General features: G+C 44.6%; 1 protein-coding gene across 1 annotated transcript in view; it reads left to right on the forward strand.

The window, feature by feature from the left end:
* The window catches only part of ITPKB (inositol-trisphosphate 3-kinase B), a 179,180-nt gene extending 162,438 nt beyond the window's left edge, over positions 1-16,742 (forward strand). Inside the window, exon 8 of the mRNA XM_033937411.1 lies at positions 11,508-16,742. Coding sequence (XP_033793302.1) covers positions 11,508-11,723 — 216 coding nt within the window. The 3' untranslated portion in view covers positions 11,724-16,742. The remainder of the gene's footprint in view (positions 1-11,507) is intronic.
* The last annotated feature ends 382 nt before the right edge of the window (positions 16,743-17,124 follow it).

The following is a 17,124-nucleotide window of genomic DNA, read 5'->3' on the forward strand; positions in this document are numbered from 1 at the left end:
ACCACCCTTTCTGTGAAAAAGAATTTCCTGGTGTCACCTCGTAGTTTCCCGCCCCTGATTTTCCACGGATGCCCTCTTGTTGCCGTGGGACCCTTGAAAAAGAAGATATCTTCCTCCGCCTCTATGCGGCCCGTGAGATACTTGAACGTCTCGATCATGTCTCCCCTCTCTCTGCGCTCCTCGAATGAGTATAGCTGCAATTTGTCTAGCCGTTCCTCGTATGGGAGATCCTTGAGTCCTGAGACCATCCAGGTGGCCATTCTCTGAACCGACTCCAGTCTCAGCACATCCTTGCGATAATGCGGCCTCCAGAATTGCACACAGTATTCCAGATGGGGCCTCACCATGGATCTATACAATGGCATAATGACTTCCGGCTTACAGCTGATGAAACCCCTGCATATGCAACCTATGACTTGTCTTGCTTTGGATGAAGCTTGCTCCACTTAATTGGCAGCCTTCATGTCCTCGCTGACGATCATCCCTAAGTTGCGTTCTGCTACCGTTCTTGTAAGGATCTCGCCATTAAGGGTATAAGTCTTGCATGGATTTTGGCTGCCCAGGTGCATAACTTTGCATTTTTTGGCATTGAAGCTGAGTTGCCAGGACCTAGACCAGCGCTCCAGTAGGAGTAGGTCGTGCATCATGTTGTCGGGCATTGAAACATCATCTATTGTGCATTTGCCCACTACATTACTTAGTTTGGCGTCATATCTCCTCTCAGTGTCTCTTTTCCAGGCTTTACTCTTTCCTGATACGAGAGGAATTCCATCTTCTTTGAACCTTTTCTAGTGCTGCGATATCTTTTTTTGAGATGAGGACACTAGAATTGAACGCAATACTCCAGATAAGGTCACACCATGGAGCAATACAGAGGCATTTATAACATCTTGTTTGCTTTTTTGGCCACCGCCACAAATTGGTCGGAGGGTTTCAGTGTATTGTCTACGATGACACCCAGATCTTTTTCTTGAGTACTTGACCCCCCAAGGTGGACCCTTGCATCCGACCTACACTTCAGGGCCTACAGTGACGGACTGACTGTTAAAATTGAACATTGTTGGGGAATTGGAAAATACAAACAGTGAAGAGTGGTCTTACCTTTGACAATTGATCAAAGAAGGGCGGGCCTATTTTAATTAGGTGAATCATTTAAAATCAAATCTTTAGCCAAAACAGAAGCATCCTCTACCCAAAATAGCTCTGGTAGTACTCTTGCTTTGATTTGAGTTATACTTAAAATTCTGCTTTAGACGGAAATACATCAAAATGGATTACAATAAAAAGTTTGCGATGCAGGGGTTAAAGCTACAGCCTCAGCACCCTGATGTCATGATTTCAAATCCCTTGCTGCTCCTTGTGATCCTGGGCAAGTCACCTAATGCCCCAGGTACACTAGAGTTTGAGCCTACCAGGACAGATAGGGAAATATGATAAAGTACCTGGATATAAAACCACTTAGGATATAAGTGGTATTTAAATAATTAAAAAATAATAATAATAATTGAATGTTTAACATCAAACCTGAAAAATATACACAAATACATTTACTATATACTCAAATATAAACCAAGATTTTTGGGCCCAAAAATGGGGATCTCTGTTTATATTTGAGCTAACCCCATCCCACACCCACCACAGGCCTCCAGTACTGCCCTGGTGGTCCAGTGGGGCGGGGAACCAGAACTACCATGAATCCCTCCCTCCCGGTAACTTTGTGCAACTAGCCCGCCCCTCCACTCCCGGTTCCCCTGCAGGTCCTGGTGGTCCAGCAGTGAGGCAGGGCAGGAGCGATCCCTTTACACTCCTGCTTGGCAGTCTCCATAGTGAAAAAAATGACTGCTATGAGATCCTGCTAGGAGACAGGAGAGGATCAGAGAAGGGTAGCAGGAGAGAAGGGAAGCGGGAGCAGAAGGCAGGGGAGAGCAAGGGCAGCGGCGAGAGTTAGCTCCGCCCACCCTGATGTCATCTACCGGAGCGCCTCCTTAAAAGGGAAGAGGCCGTTCGGCGCGCGTCAAAGGCGAGCATTAAAGGGCCTTAAGGAGGGACAAGTCACTGCATAGAAGAGCAGAGAGCAACCACAGCCAGACACAGAGGACACTCAAGAAACAACCAAGCAGGGAGAAACCACTTCAGACAGCAGACCGACAGCAATGGAAGCAGCAGACAGAAGCAGGATGTTGAGCAGTTTTCTGCACCGTTTGCCATATGTACGACTACCTCCCCTCTGAGAGTCGGTCTTATGTATGCACTCGATGCGAGGAACTGGAGGGCCTGAAGAACTAAGTTAGACTCCTAGAAGGCAGAATACTGGAACTAGAAGCACTTCGAGCAGTGGAGGGAGGAGGACAGAGAGGCAGAAAACTTCAAGACAGAGGAAACCATTGAGGAAGAAGTCCGAGAGTTAGAGAAGTTCATTGAGGAGGCACACAGGGAGGCCGTGGAAAATCACAAGCAACAATGGAACTGCCAAGATACACCCACAGTGAATGAAAACCACCTGGAGAACAACCACATGGAAGAAATGGTTGAAACAACAGCGACTCCTGGAAACTGCGGAGAGAACCCACAGGAAGACGAGTCCAGTGCAAGCCAACACCAGGTAGAGGGAAGATGGAAGTGCACAGAGGACACGGACCTACGGCTGGAGAGATGGACATACACCAGGGACACAAACCTGCGGCTGGAGAGACAAGAGAAGACAGAGAGGACAGCGATCATCATGGGGGACTCCATCATCAGACAAGTTGACAGCCACATAGTGGGAGGAAGACAGGATCGACTGGTGACCTGCCTACCGGGAGCCAAGATAGAAGACATAGCGAGCCGCATCAACAGGATCATCGACAGCATGGAAGAGGAAGATACGGCGGTGGTGATCCATGTGGGGACAAACAACATGAGCCACAGGAACTACAGCAGAGAAGGACTGAAGGACCAGTTTCAGATGCTAGGAAAGAAGTTGAAGACCAGAACGCCGAGGGTAGCATTCTCAGAGATCCTGCCGGTACCCAGGGCCGATGAGAAGAGGCAGATGGAGCTGCAAGCAGTCAACGCGAGGATGAGGCGCTGGTGTGAAGAAGGATTCCACTTCGTGCGCAACTGGACGACATTCTGGGGGAAAAGCAAACTATTCAGGAAGGATGGACTCCACCTCAGCGGAGACGGAACGAGGCTACTTGCAAGCAACATCAAGAGAGAAATTGAGAAGTTTTTAAACTAGGAAGAAGGGGAAAGCAAACAGTCGACCAAGAGTCAATGGTTTGGGAACCGGTATACACAGAGGATACCGTGCAGGAAGATAGCGGGCAAGACAGAAATCCTGACAGATCGAAAGGGACACAAGAGGGAAGGAAATGCAAGAAAGTAACAGGCCGCAAACTCAAGTGTATGTACATGAACGCAAAGAACCTAAGAAATAAGATGGGGGAATTGGAAGCTATGGCACAAAAAGAGAACCTTAACATCATTGGCATCACAGAATCATGATGGAATGAGGAAAACGTCTGGGACACTGTGCTGCTGGGATACAAGCTATACCACAGAGACAGAGGGGGGTCAAAAAGGTGGGGGGCATTGCCCTATACGTCAAAGAGGGAATTGAGTCTACTGGAGAGAACACACCGGAAACGAAGAATAAGTTAGAGTCTCTGTGGGTAAAAATTCCGGGAACAGATGGAAAGGAAACAAAGATCAGCATCTACTACTGACCCCCAGGGTAGTCCAAAGAAACTGATGGAGAGATGATGGACGAGATTAAACGTAACTGCAAGGGAGGCAATGCAGTTATCATGGGTGACTTCAATTATCCGGGGATAGAATGGAACCTAGGCACCTCTGGCTGCGGTAGGGAGACCAAGTTCCTGGATGCTGTGGGCGATTGCTTCCTGGAACAACTTGTCAAGGAAAATATGAGAGGAAATGCAATTCTGGACTTAATTCTAAATGGACTACGAGGACCGGCGCAAGATGTAGAAGTAGAGGGGACGCACAATATGATCCACTTCGACCTGGACACAGGGGCGAAACATCGATCCAGAATGACAGCCACTGCACTGAACTTCCGAAAAGGGGATTAAGAAGGGATGAGACTCATTAAGAAGAGGATAAGCACTGTAAAAACACTAGAGCAAACATGGTCCCTTTTTAAGGACACGGTCACCGAGGCACAAAATCTCTATATACCACATATCAACAAGGGATCCAAGAGGAAAAAGAACAAGGAGCAGTGAAGGAAGTGATCAGAGACAAGAAGACTTTGTTTAAGGAATGGAAAAGGTCAAAAACGTATAAAAACTGGGAAAAAGCACAAACAACATCAAAGCAGGTGCCATAAGGCGGAAAGAGGGGCCAAAAGAGACTATGAGGAAAAAATAGCCAAAGAGGTGAAAAACTTCAAGCCGTTCTTTCAATATACTCAGGGGAAACAACCCGCAAAGGAAGCGGTGGAGCCGTTGGATGACCATGGAATAAAGAGAGTGCTAAAGGAGGACAAAGCCATCGCTGGCAAACTGAACACATTTTTTGGACTAGAAAGTGGCGAATGTTACTCCGATCTTCAAGAAAGATTAGAGAGGAGATCTGGGAAACTACAGTCTGACCTCGGTACCGGGAAACATGGTAGAGGCGCTGATAAAGGACCAGATCATTGATCACCTTGACGGACACAATCTGATGAGGACCAGCCAGCATGGCTTCAGCAAGGGGAGATCTTGCTTCTTCGAGGGAGTAAACAGGCAGATAGACAAGGGTGAGCCGGATTTTCAGAAGGCGTTCGACAAGATCCCGTATGAACGACTACTGCAAAAAAATTGCGAGCCAAGGAATCGAGAGTGAAATACTCACATGGATTAAAAACTGGTTGGCGGATAGGAAACAGAGAGTGGGGGTAAATGGACAATATTCAGACTGGAAAAGTGTCACAAGCAGAGTGCCGCAGGGTTCAGTGCTTGGACCCATGCTCTTCAATATATTTATAAATAACCTGGAAATTGGTACGACGAGCGAGGTGATTAAATTTGCAGACAATACAAAGCTATTCAGAGTAGTGAAGACACAGAAGGATTGCGAAGACCTGCAACAGGACATAAACACGCTCAAGAAATGGGCCGCCGACATGGCAAATGAGGTTTAATGTGGATAAATGTAAGGTGATGCATGTTGGTAACAAAAATCTTATACACTAATACAGGATGTCCGGGGCAGTACTTGGAGAGACCCCCCAGGAAAGAGACTTGGGAGTACTGGTTGACAAGTTGATGAACCCATCTGCGCAATGTGTGGCGGCGGCGAAGAGGGAGATCAGAATGCTAGGAATGATTAAGAAGGGGATCACGAACAGATCGGAGAAGGTTATCAATTCAGTGTTCCCGCTAAGCTGCGCTGGGGTGTGCTGACGCACAAAATATTACCTCGCAGCGCACAAGTTTCTCGTCACAGCGCACACAGTGTAGAGCACAGTTCTTCAACCGCCGGTCCGCAAACAAAATCTTGCCGGTCCGCGAAGGATTCGGTCCCCGCCGCAACGAAAGGCCGGCGTCAGCTGACTTGCAACTTCCTGTTGCAGTCGCTGTGCCGGGACTCCTGCCTTCGCCGGGACTCCTGCCTTCCACCGCGTTTGCCTCCTGCCTTGTCTCCGCACCTCCAGACCAGCAGCGGCAGCTGTGTATGCTTTTAACTTCGGCACAGAGCTGCCCCTAATCAATAGTTTAGCGCGGTTTCATAAGGCAGCCTCGGGGCCTTTGCTAGGCCGGCCCACATCGCATCATCGAAGCGGGCCGGCTATCAAAGGCCCCGAGGCTGCCTCATGAAACCGCGCTAAACTATTGATTAGGGGCAGCTCTGTGCCGAAGTTAAAAGCATACAGAGCTGCCGCTGCTGGTCTGAACTCTTGGGCCGCTGAAGGAGGGCAAAAAGCAGCTGTCCTGGAGGTTTCCCTTCCTCTCGCCTTTACAGGTTCCTTTTTTCCACCTTTTTTTTTTTCCTTCAAACGGCAACGGGCCCCAGCATCGACATCAATCAAGTAAGTTCCACTGTCAATCAAGCGGTTCTGCTCGGCCAAAGCTTCCCCTGTGACATGAGCCACCCTCAGGGGAAAGAAAGTGACCCACAAAGGTGAGGGGAAGGGGGGCAGATGATGGAAGTTGGGGGGGGGGGAGAGAGAGAGAGAGAGAAGGGGCAGATGATGGAATGGAGGAGATGAGAGAGAGAGAGAAGGGGACAGATGATGGAAGTGAGAAGAAGGGAGAGAGAGCAGAAGGCAGATGGATGTCAGTTGAGAAGGGAGAGCAGATGCTGAATGGAAGTGGGGAAAGAACACATACTGGATGGAAGGAGGAGATAAATAAAGGGGGAAGAAAATAGTAAGATAATGGAGGGGTGAGGGAAAGGGGTGACAAGCTGTGTGTAGACACAGTGAAAAGAGGGAAACGGGACTAAATAGTAAGAAAGAATTTAATTTAGATGGAGGCAGAAAATAGAGAAGGAAGACCAGAGAAGAAAAGGGAAGAGAGAGCAGAGAATGATCAGATCTGAGTGGAGGAAATGAGAAGAGAGATATGCTAAAAACCACAGGGGGGAGGGAAGGATAGAGATGCCAGACCATGAGGGGAACAGAAGGAAGATGATGGATGCTAGACCAAATTGGGGGGTGGGGGGGGGCAGGAGGAGAGATGGCAGGGAAAGACAGACAGTGAATGGAAGGGGCAGATGCTGGACTGAAGAGACAGAGAAGGTTATCATGCTGCTGTACCGGGCCATGGTACGCCCTCACCTGGAGTACTGCGTCCAGCACTGGTACTTTAAGAAGGACACGGTACTACTCGAAAGGATCCAGAGAAGAGCAACTAAAATGGTTAAGGGGCTGGAGGAGTTGCCGTACAGCGAAAGATTAGAGAAACTGGGCCTCTTCTCCCTTGAGCAGAGGAGATTGAGAGGGGACATGATAGAAACATTCAAGGTACTGAAGGGAATAGACTTAGTAGCTAAGGCAGGGAGAACGAGAGGGCACTCTCTAAAGTTGAAAGGGGATAGATTCCATACAAACGTAAGGAAGTTCTGTGGTAGAAAGCAACATATTTATTTGGCTCATAACTTGCTGGCGCCCGATATTTTTAGCTCACAGTGAAAAAAGTTTGCTCACAACACCCGCCCGCTTAGAGGGAACACTGGTTATCATGCCTCTGTACCAGGCCATGGTACGCCCTCACCTGGAATACTGCGTCCAGCACTGGTCACCGTACATGAAGAAGGACACAGTACTGCTCGAAAGGATCCAGAGATTAGCAACTAAAATGGTTAAGGGGCTGGAGGAGTTGTTGTACAGCGAGAGATTAGAGAAACTGGGCCTCTTCTCTCTTGAAAAGAGGAGACTGAGAGGGGACATGATCGAAACATTCAAGATAATGAAGGGAATAGACTAAGTAGATAAAGACAGGTTGTTCACTCTCTCCAAGGTAGAGAGAACGAGAGGCACTCTCTAAAGTTGAAAGGGGATCGATTCAGGACAAACGTAAGGAAGTTCTTCACCCAGAGAGTGGTAGAAAACTGGAACGCTCTTCTGGAAGTTGTTATAGGGGAAAACATCCTCCAGGGAATCAAGACAAAGTTAGACAAGTTCCTGCTGAATTGGAAGGACGCAGGTAGGATTGATCTCAGTTAGGGCTCTGGTCTTTGACCTGGGGGCCGCCGTGAGAAGTTTCAAGTTTATTGACATTTGATGAATCGCTTATCACAATATCTAAGCGAGGTACATATTAAAAGCCACCAGACGGTGGTTTAACATACAATTTAGGCAGGTTAGACATAAAATATACAGTTTACTAATGATAGTGTTAAAATTGACGAAAAAAGTCAATGTAACTTAAATAAAGTTAAAAATTGTTAAAATCTAGACAGACATGAAATAGTAGGGAGGAGGGGGAAAAGTTACAATGTCGTTATTTGTTGAAGTTCACATAAAAGGGAAAAAACAATAAGGAGCGAAGGGATTTAATAAAATTTTGTCAAATTATTATAAGATGTAGGAAATTTTAGTATGTCATTTCATGTATCAAATGCATCTTGAAATAGAAAAGTTTTTAACATTTTCTTAAATGATATAAGGTCTTTTTCGCTTCTAATAAAATTTGGTAGGGAATTCCATAATGTAGGGGAGAATATATCATTTCTTCTTGTGCCGATAATTTTCAAAGAAGGGATTGATAATAAATTCGAGGAGGATGATCGTAGAGAACGTGTAGAATTATGTGGAATTATCATTTTAGATATAAATTGAGGTTCATTGAAGATTATTGTTTTATAAACCAAAAATATAATTTTAAAAGTAATTCGGTGAGAAACGGGAAGCCAATGTGATTTGATCAATAATGGGGTGACATGATCGTATTTTCTTGCTTTATGAATTAATTTTATTGCAGTGTTTTGAATTATTTGGAGTCGTCTTTTTTCTTTCTGAGTTGTGTTAATTAAGAGGGAGTTACAATAATCAATTTTAGAAATGATTAGAGAATGAACCAGAATATTAATTGATTTGGGATCTAGAAAGGTGGAAATCGACCGAATAAGACGTAGTCTATAAAAACATGATTTAACTATTTCACTGATATGGTTGTCAATTATTACTCCAAGAATTTTCAATTTGGGTACAGATTCTAGAGGGGTATTATCTAGGGTGAATGGTATATTTGGCGTTAAGTTTCCTTTCCAAGTAAAAAGCATGGTTTTTGATTTTTGAATGTTCAGAGCTAGTTTATTACAACTTAACCAATTTTTTATTAGTTCTAGTTTGTCATTGATGGCTTTTATTTCTTCATCTTTTTCTGGATTGAAGGGGTGTATAAGTTGGATATCGTCTGCGTAAGAGAATGTTGTAAAACCTAGTGATTGTGAGATAGTAAGAAGAGGAGATAGGAAAATGTTAAATAGAAGAGGTGATAGTATTGATCCTTGTGGTACCCCATAGGTTGAGGAGTAATTTGAAGAATAGACGTCATTGAATTTAACTCGGGAAGTGCAGTCTGATAAGAAAGAAGTTAACCATTTTAGAACTTGGCCTTCTAGGCCTAATGATTGCATTCGATTTAGTAAGAGTTCGTGATCAATTGTATCGAATGCGGCCGATAGAGAAAAGAGCTACGGATTTGTGGTGGTCTAGATAATAGTGGATATTCGTTACGAGACCGATCAATGAGTATTCAGTACTATGATGTTTTCGAAAGCCAGTTTGGTTGGGGTGAAGAGCGTTCGAGGATTCGACAAACTCTGAGAGTTGTTCAAAAACTAGTTTTTCGGATAGTTTCATTAGAAAAGGTAGGTTGGAGATGGGGCGGTAATTAGATGTGTCATTTTGACTAGATTTATAATTTTTTATTATTGGCGTGACAACTGAGGTTTTCCAAGAGGTGGGGACAGTTGCAGAAAGAAAGCTGTTTTGGATAAGAGAAAGAATAAAAGGGCCGACGCAATGAAAAAATTTCTTTAAATAGAACGGAGGGATAATTTCTTGAGGAGAACCTTTTAAATTAATTGATTTGAGATGTCCTTCTAATTCCCCTAAGGATGGTGTTTTGAGATTTGTGCATTTAGCTGTAGGAATAAAGTTATTTATGTTTTCCGATGCAGGTACGATTGATGTGATATTTGCAAAGTTTTGTCTAATCTTGGCAATCTTTTGGCAAAAATAATCTGCTAGTTCTTGTGCTGTTAAGGTTGATTTTTGATTAGATGTTTTCATTTTTGTTTCTGGATTAATAGATTTTAGAATTTTGAATAAAGCCGAGGTGTTTTTTGCTTTTTGAATTTTGTTACTGTAGTAGGATTTTTTTGCCTGAGTAATTTTGTTTTTATAGTAAGAAGCGTTGTCATTGAACTTTTGGAGATTAATAGGTGTTTTGGAGGAACGCCATTTCCTTTCTGAGGCGCGAAGTTGTGTTTTTAGTTGAGACAATTCTTTGGAGTACCAAGGATTTTTTTGTATTCGAGTAGATACTGTTTTTGTGATTAACGGTATTTTAGTGTTTATGATGGACTCTAGGGTTACGTTCCAGAATTGAAGTTGTTCTTAGATGGTTGAAAATGTTGGAAAAGTTGTAGAAGGGCTGAAATATGGTGAGAAATCGGAGATCTCTATTTTGGAGAAGTCTCTGTATGAGAATTTTTTAGTTTCAGAGAAAAGATTTGAGGGAAAAGGTTCTGTAAGATAAAAGTTAAGAGAGATCACACTATGGTCAGACCATGGAACTGGAAGGATGTTTGGAGCTGAGTGAGTGATAGACGGAGAAGTAGATGTTAAGGTCATGTCTAGTATATGTTGAGCCTGGTGCGTGGGTTCATGAATCACTGTTTGCAAATCTAATTATTTGAAGAAGTTTATGGTGTCTGAGGTATTCGGATTATTAAGGTTATCAAAATGAATATTGAAGTCTCCCAATATGACTGGGCAGTTAGAAGTTGAACAGACTTCAAAGAGTAGGTTATGGAAGAGTGTCAATCTTGAATGGTCAATTGGGGGAGGGATATATAGTAGAAGAAGGTCAATTTTTTGTTTAAGATTGATTTTGATGTGAAGGTATTCGATTATGGAATTATTTATGGATTGGTCATATAGTTTAATTAAATTTTTAAGGAAAATTATAGCTAAGCCTCCGCCTTTGCGATTATGGCGGTGGTTCCATATATAGTCATAATTAGGGGGACAACAAAAAGAAAGGTATGCTTCCTCGCTGGGCACGATGGACCACTGGTTTGACCCAGTAGTGGCAATTCTTATGTTCTTATGTTAAACTTGGTGAGCCTCGCAGTTTTGTGAAGTTTGCCACTGGATTTTGCGGCAGTCATTTTTTTCCACTACGGACGCTGCCGAGCACCAGAGTAAAGGGATCTCTCCTACCCCGCTTCACTGCTGGACCACCAGGGACCTAAGGTAGACCTGCAGAGGGACCAAGAGGGGGGAGGGAAGGGATGGGCTAGTTGCACAAAGTCGCTGGGAGGGAGGAATTGACAGCAGCGACGCCTCCCCACTCCACTGGATCACCATGGCAGGCCTGTGGTGGGTCTGGGAGGAGGGGGGGATTAGCTGACTGGCTGCAGAGCTGGCAGACAGGACACTAGGGAAGGGAGGAGGGGTCGGTTTATATTCAAGTCAACCTTTTTTTTTCTCCTTTTGGGGGGGAAGTTTCCTCGGTTTATATTCAAACTAAATATTTTGCCTCAAGGCTCAAATATATCAGAAAAAAAAGAAGTATTTTCAGTTTCTTCCTAAACTAGAGTAATATTACTTTCTGTATAGAAACGATTGGAGCTGTGGAGTCAGTCAATAGGAAGCAATTTTGGAAGGAGCTGCTAAAAATGTACCAACTCTGACTCCAGCTTCAAAATAAAAAACACATAATATATGGTAAATTTGTCGCCTCATTACAAAGCTATGGAAAGCCAAATATCCGTCAGTTGGCGTTGTAGGTTTGATGTCCTGATTCCAAGTCACGTACATTTCTCTCCTCTTTGCTCAGGTCATCGGAAGCTCCCTCCTCTTCATCCATGACAAGAACGAGCAGGCCAAGGTGTGGATGATAGACTTTGGGAAGACCACTCCACTGCCAGAGGGCCAGGTGCTGAGCCACAGGGCCTTGTGGGTGGAAGGCAACCGGGAGGACGGCTACCTCTGGGGACTGGACAACCTCCTTGAGATTCTGACTGCCCTGTCCCACCGCGAGGACCTTTACTGAAAGCGCACCTCCGCCACCGTTACCCACTGTCCCCTGCCCCTCAAAACTGACACTCTGGAGTTCTGCACTACAAGACACTTTGGAACAGCAAATGTTGGATTTTGGTTGGTTTTTAAAGAACTTCAGGCCCCCTAAATTAAGGTTTTGTAAATTCTGTCATTAGGAAGAAGCAAGAACCAAGCTGCTGGTTTCCACAGGACAGACTTTGAGCCTCAGGGGGTGGAGGGCAAGTTTGTGTCCGTTCCCGTGAGAAGGGATCTTTCAGACTTGGACAAGGGGAGAGGGTTCGGTTCCTGTCCTCTCTCTTCACCTGGAGCTGCCACCTTCCCTCCTGTTTTTGGCTTGTGTCTTCAGCTCAGCTTAAGAAAACAAAACCTCAGCCATAAATACTATTTCTACAAAGTTCAGGGAATGTAGAAAACACAAAATCCCAATGTTCAAAACAAAAATTGAAATCTTTTTATGCCATTTTTAACTTTTATCCCCAGTCAGGACTGTCTATTTATTTTTTAATAATTATTATATATATATATATTTTTAGCAAACCTTGGCTGAACTTTTCTGATTTTATCTGTATTCCCCCTTTTCACAGAAACATTGAAGGAGAGAAGTAGATAATGATGGTAGATCAGGGTTTAAAAAAAGTGTATATGAAGTTTTAACCCAGCCATTTACAGGAGCCAAAGGCGCAGATGCTCCGGGCCTGGATAATCCCCAAATGACCACTTGACACTTTTAGCTTGGATTCTTCTCTATCCCAAGGTATTTGATATGAAAAGCAAAAGTCATGATTATGCCTTGATTATGCCTTGGGATTATGCCATGATTCAGCATTTAATTGATATGTGATTTGGGGGAGGGGCAATCTGAGACAAATAAGACGTTTGCCCAGGGCTCCAGTCAAGACCATTTACAGTAGATGGAGAAAACGTGGCAACGTTTTTCTTTCTGCAGTTTTTAGGTGTCTAATTTCACTTTGAAAATTGGAGCAAAGACTCTTCCTGCAGAGTGCCCGTGGCCGTCACAGAAATGCGAGTGGTTTGAGAACCGCCTCCTTGTCTTTAGTTATGTTTAAAGCATCAGCGCTCTGGGGTTTTGGGGGCTTTTTTGAAAATATTCAATTTAGATTTTCAGAGTTTGAGGTCGAGCAATCCTAAGGTTTGAAAAACACTTGGTGCTGCTGTGAAGGAATAAATCCAGTTTTTTTTCACACGGCAGAACACAGAATTCATGAGACGGAAGCAGACATGGGTTTCTCCTGTGGTCATTTCTCAGTCAAGCTCTAACATACTTGAACACGCTTATTTCTGTGGGCCCTTGTTAAGTGGGGTGACCCTGACACTTTGGGTGGGTTAATCCAGTCTTGCTTTCACTGCACTTACATCCCTAGAGAGTAATTTGATGGCGGATCCTGAGATTGATTTAATTCTTTGACTCCAAGTGGCTGGAAGTCTAATTTTACTGCTTATGTTTCAATCTAGTCATCTGTAATGGAACGCTGCCCTCTAGTGGTGGGCATGTGAGGCACAATATTCTGCTACTGTAACATTCTAAACTGCACTGCCAGGGCTTTGAGGTTTTAAAGCACTGGATCAGGAAGTGTTTTGTTTTTGTTCTTTGCAGTAACATGCAGGAGAGCAGCTTGGCTTTGGCACCTAACTGCTGTCCATGTCTGCAAAGCTGCTTCTTTCAACCATTCTGAAACCTGTCCTGATAACTCAGATACGTGATGGCTTTTACTTAGATGGCAGGAACGCTTTAGGATTTCTGTGCCGCTCGCAGTGTCTCTGGCTTAGTTAACGCTATTTGAAGTGGTTTTGGTCCAACGGTCTTCTCCTGCTCCTTGACGGACCTTCCACTTAGCTGTCACCTCCAGCCTTTGTTTGCACAACTGGGGGATTTAAAAAAAATATATATTTTAACCTTCTCTTCCCCAGCTTACAAACGGGAGGCCACGGCGCATGGCAGTGTGGCCACCAGGAGTGACTGAACACTACATCCCTATCCTCCAGTTGTTTTGGGAGCAGAATCTTGGCCCAGGAGTCAAGCCTTGATATTGCTTCTGGCAGCCTGCAATACTGCCATTGAACCACCGAGTCAGCCTCACCATCTTTCAGATGAGCCCATTGTGGGAAAAATAAAACTTCACAAAACACCGAGGAAACGGGCCAAGTTGGAGCATTTTCCATACCCCAGAATATGCACACTATCTCGCCAGAAGTGGGAGGAACTGCAGCTGGAGCCTTTGACAAATGCAAACCCAAAAGTTAATTCCATATATGTGTCGGCCTTAAAAAGCAGGTGGTAAAGGTGAGACTCCGAGCGGCACATTAACCTGATCCACTGTGCCGTTATTCAAATCTCCACCAGGAGTGATGACTTTACACAGCAAATTAAACCTTGAGTAAGAAAGAGCATCTGAACTGAAGATACAACTAGCCATGCTAGTTTCCTGACCACGTAGATCGAAGGGTTTAGGGAGAATGTCCCTTTATGTCCATGAATTTACTGTTGACGGTTTCCTTCTTTCCAAATTTGGCAGAAATCTCCCAACAGGCTGGTGGCTTGGTTTGCATTTGTAGCATTCGGGGACAGAGCAGCCATCTTTTAAAAGAAGATATAGCCGTCCACTGGGGTGACCTGATGGGACCAGTGAGCAAGAAACATTTCATTCCAGTCCTAGGTTTTCAACACTTATTGTGAACTTGCTGGAGTTGGGATGGGGTTAGGATTCAGATCCAGAACGAGTAGAGCTATGCCCTACGTCTTTACGCTAGGTGTTCACTTGGCCTGCGGTGATCCCTGCTCAAGTGGAGAAACTGTGACTCCAAACTGTTACAAAAGTGACAGAGGTAGGTGCCGCCTTATAGACCAGGAATGTCCAACCTTGCTCCTCTAGGGCTGTAAATTGAGTCTGGCTTTCAGGATATCCCCAATGAATGTGCATGAGATCTCTTCACACGCACTGCCTCCACTATATGCAAATAGATCTTATGGAAGCCTTGAAAAGAAGACCCTGGTGAGAGCTGAGGTTGGACAGACTGAGGTCCAGACTCCACCTACAGTACTTATTATGTGGAGATCCTGAGAGAAGGAGAGACGTTCCAGAGTGGATAAAATAGCCTGGCAGCTGTGCTGATTGAACTGATCCTTTTGTATTGGACTGCTTTGGGTGGTCAAAACCTCCTTCCTCAGGTCAGGCAGTAGGACATAAGACAACATCACAAAACAGTCTAACGCCATCTGGTCTTGTGGTGACTGAGTAATGAAAAGGGCTGACCTTTGAGACTCTCGTTGGAATTTGTTTTTGTCCATTTTTCTTTTTTTGCTTTTCTTAACTTAATTTTCCAGCCTGGGGAACTCCCATGTCTAGTAGAGAGAGTCCAGAAACAAGTAACGTCTAGACTCATTTGGACCCACTGGAGCATCAGACAATCAGGAACCGAGAAAAGAAAAGGTTTCATTCAGCTTATTTTGCTGGAGGGGTAACCACGATTGTCCTAGCGGTCTGCTGATTTGGAGCTGGGAGCGTCTGTAGTCCTTAATGCTACCTCTGTGGAGAAGGGGTGATTTAAGGAACTTTGGAACATCCTGCTTTTTCCTTGGTTTTTAATTAGTTTCACCATTTGAACTTCTGCTCATTGTTCTTTTGAAATTCCCTCTGGAGTAGTAGAGAAACAAATGCACAAGATTAGATTTTTCCATTTAGGCCAAGCATAAAAAAAGGTTAAAGTCCTGTCTCATGGGCTGATTTCATATTGACGTCCTATGCTGGGCTTCCTGCTGTGGTCCTCCAGAGTTTGGTACCTGGGGTTTCAGTAGTATTGTGTACTCATGGGGCGGCTCTCTGCATCTGTCTTGATTTTGGATCTGACTTTCTGGTCCTCTCCAGGGATGAGAAATTGCCGGCTGGAGGATTTGGTTTTGGTGTTGTCGATGGTCAGTCCCACTGCTGTTTTTGTGATTCTCAGCTGCACAATTTTGACTTAGACGGAGCCAGACGTCTGCTCCAGTCAGGAGGTTCTTTCCTACCTCCAAGGAGAAATGGTTGGCTCCTCCAAAATAAAATGTCGGGTCACCCAGGATGCTTGTTGTCAGGTGGCTATCAGTCATTAGAAACTGGCCAAGCTGGTCTTAGTTTAGCCCTTGGCATCTCTGAGCTTCCTTTTTATGAAAGGAAAGGGGGACTGCAGTAGCAGAACCAAAATGAAAGCCAGCTTATCCTGCCCTGCCACAAGGTGGCGCCATCTTGGAACCCTACTAAATATGCACAGAAGCCTTGGGCAACTCTTGCACCTAGAACTGGTACCAGGGCTGGGGCTCACTGGTAGAGCTGCTCCTTGTGACCCTGGGCGAGTCTCTTAATCTTCCAGTGCCCACCGCTTTGAATGCCAAAGCCACAAAAAGGCGGTATACCAGTCCCCGTTCCCTCGTAGGGAGTCTTTGCTTAAAACTTGTCATGAAATCTTTGTGCCGTGAACTCACTGCTCCTTCAAAATAAAGCCAAGAGTCTGGGGAGTGTGGCCATGTTACAAAACTGAGATCAAATGTGGATGCCCCAATTGCTTAGATTTTAGGCCATTTTGAATGTTATAATTTGTGGCGCCTTGCAAGCTTTCTGTCCTAGATTTCTGTTTGCACAGAGCGGTGCAGGAAAGTGTCCATCAGACTACCGAGAAACTTGCAAGGTGGATGGTTGTGCTTTATTTATTTCATTTGTGTTACCTGCACAGAAACACTAAGGTCGTTGCATGCTTTCCTCTTTGTCCATGTGGGTTCTTTTGCGCTTGCTGAGCTTGCATGCTTCTAGGCATCCCCCAGACGTACACAGGGCAGTTCTTCGCTTTGCCAGATGCTTTGGGGGCTCTCACAGTTCTTTGTGCCTTTCTGAACACTGGCTGTGAATTTGTTTTTTTCAGGTTATTGGACAATGTGTAGAAAAATGTAAACGGATTTGAAAATAAACACCAACACTGTGCCTCAGCCCTGTATTTTTTAAATAAAGGCATGTTAAAGCTATTTCTGTGTTGTTGTTTTTTTAAATCTTTTAATACACAGCAAATGATGACAGAACAATGAGTGGCGACGGGGTGGGAATGAGCATGGCTTAAACTCCTTTCTGGTGAGAACTGCAAGAGCTCTCCCTGCCTTACCACTAGGGGGTGCTCTTTCTTTGCAGCTTAATTCAACTTTTAGATGAAGAGGTTGATCCGAAATTCTGCGAGATACGATTCTTAAAATGCACGGATAACTTTGGAACCTCATAATTCCTAGCACACTCTTCACTTTTTTCATTTTAAAGACCCTCTTCCCCAGGAGCCCAGAACGGGTTACAAGGATGCATATTCAGAGTCTTCAGGGTCAGAGGATTGAGACGGTGTCGATGACATGCATGCTATGG

This window comes from Geotrypetes seraphini, chromosome 3 (genome assembly GCF_902459505.1).
Source record: "Geotrypetes seraphini chromosome 3, aGeoSer1.1, whole genome shotgun sequence".
Lineage (NCBI taxonomy): Eukaryota > Metazoa > Chordata > Amphibia > Gymnophiona > Dermophiidae > Geotrypetes > Geotrypetes seraphini.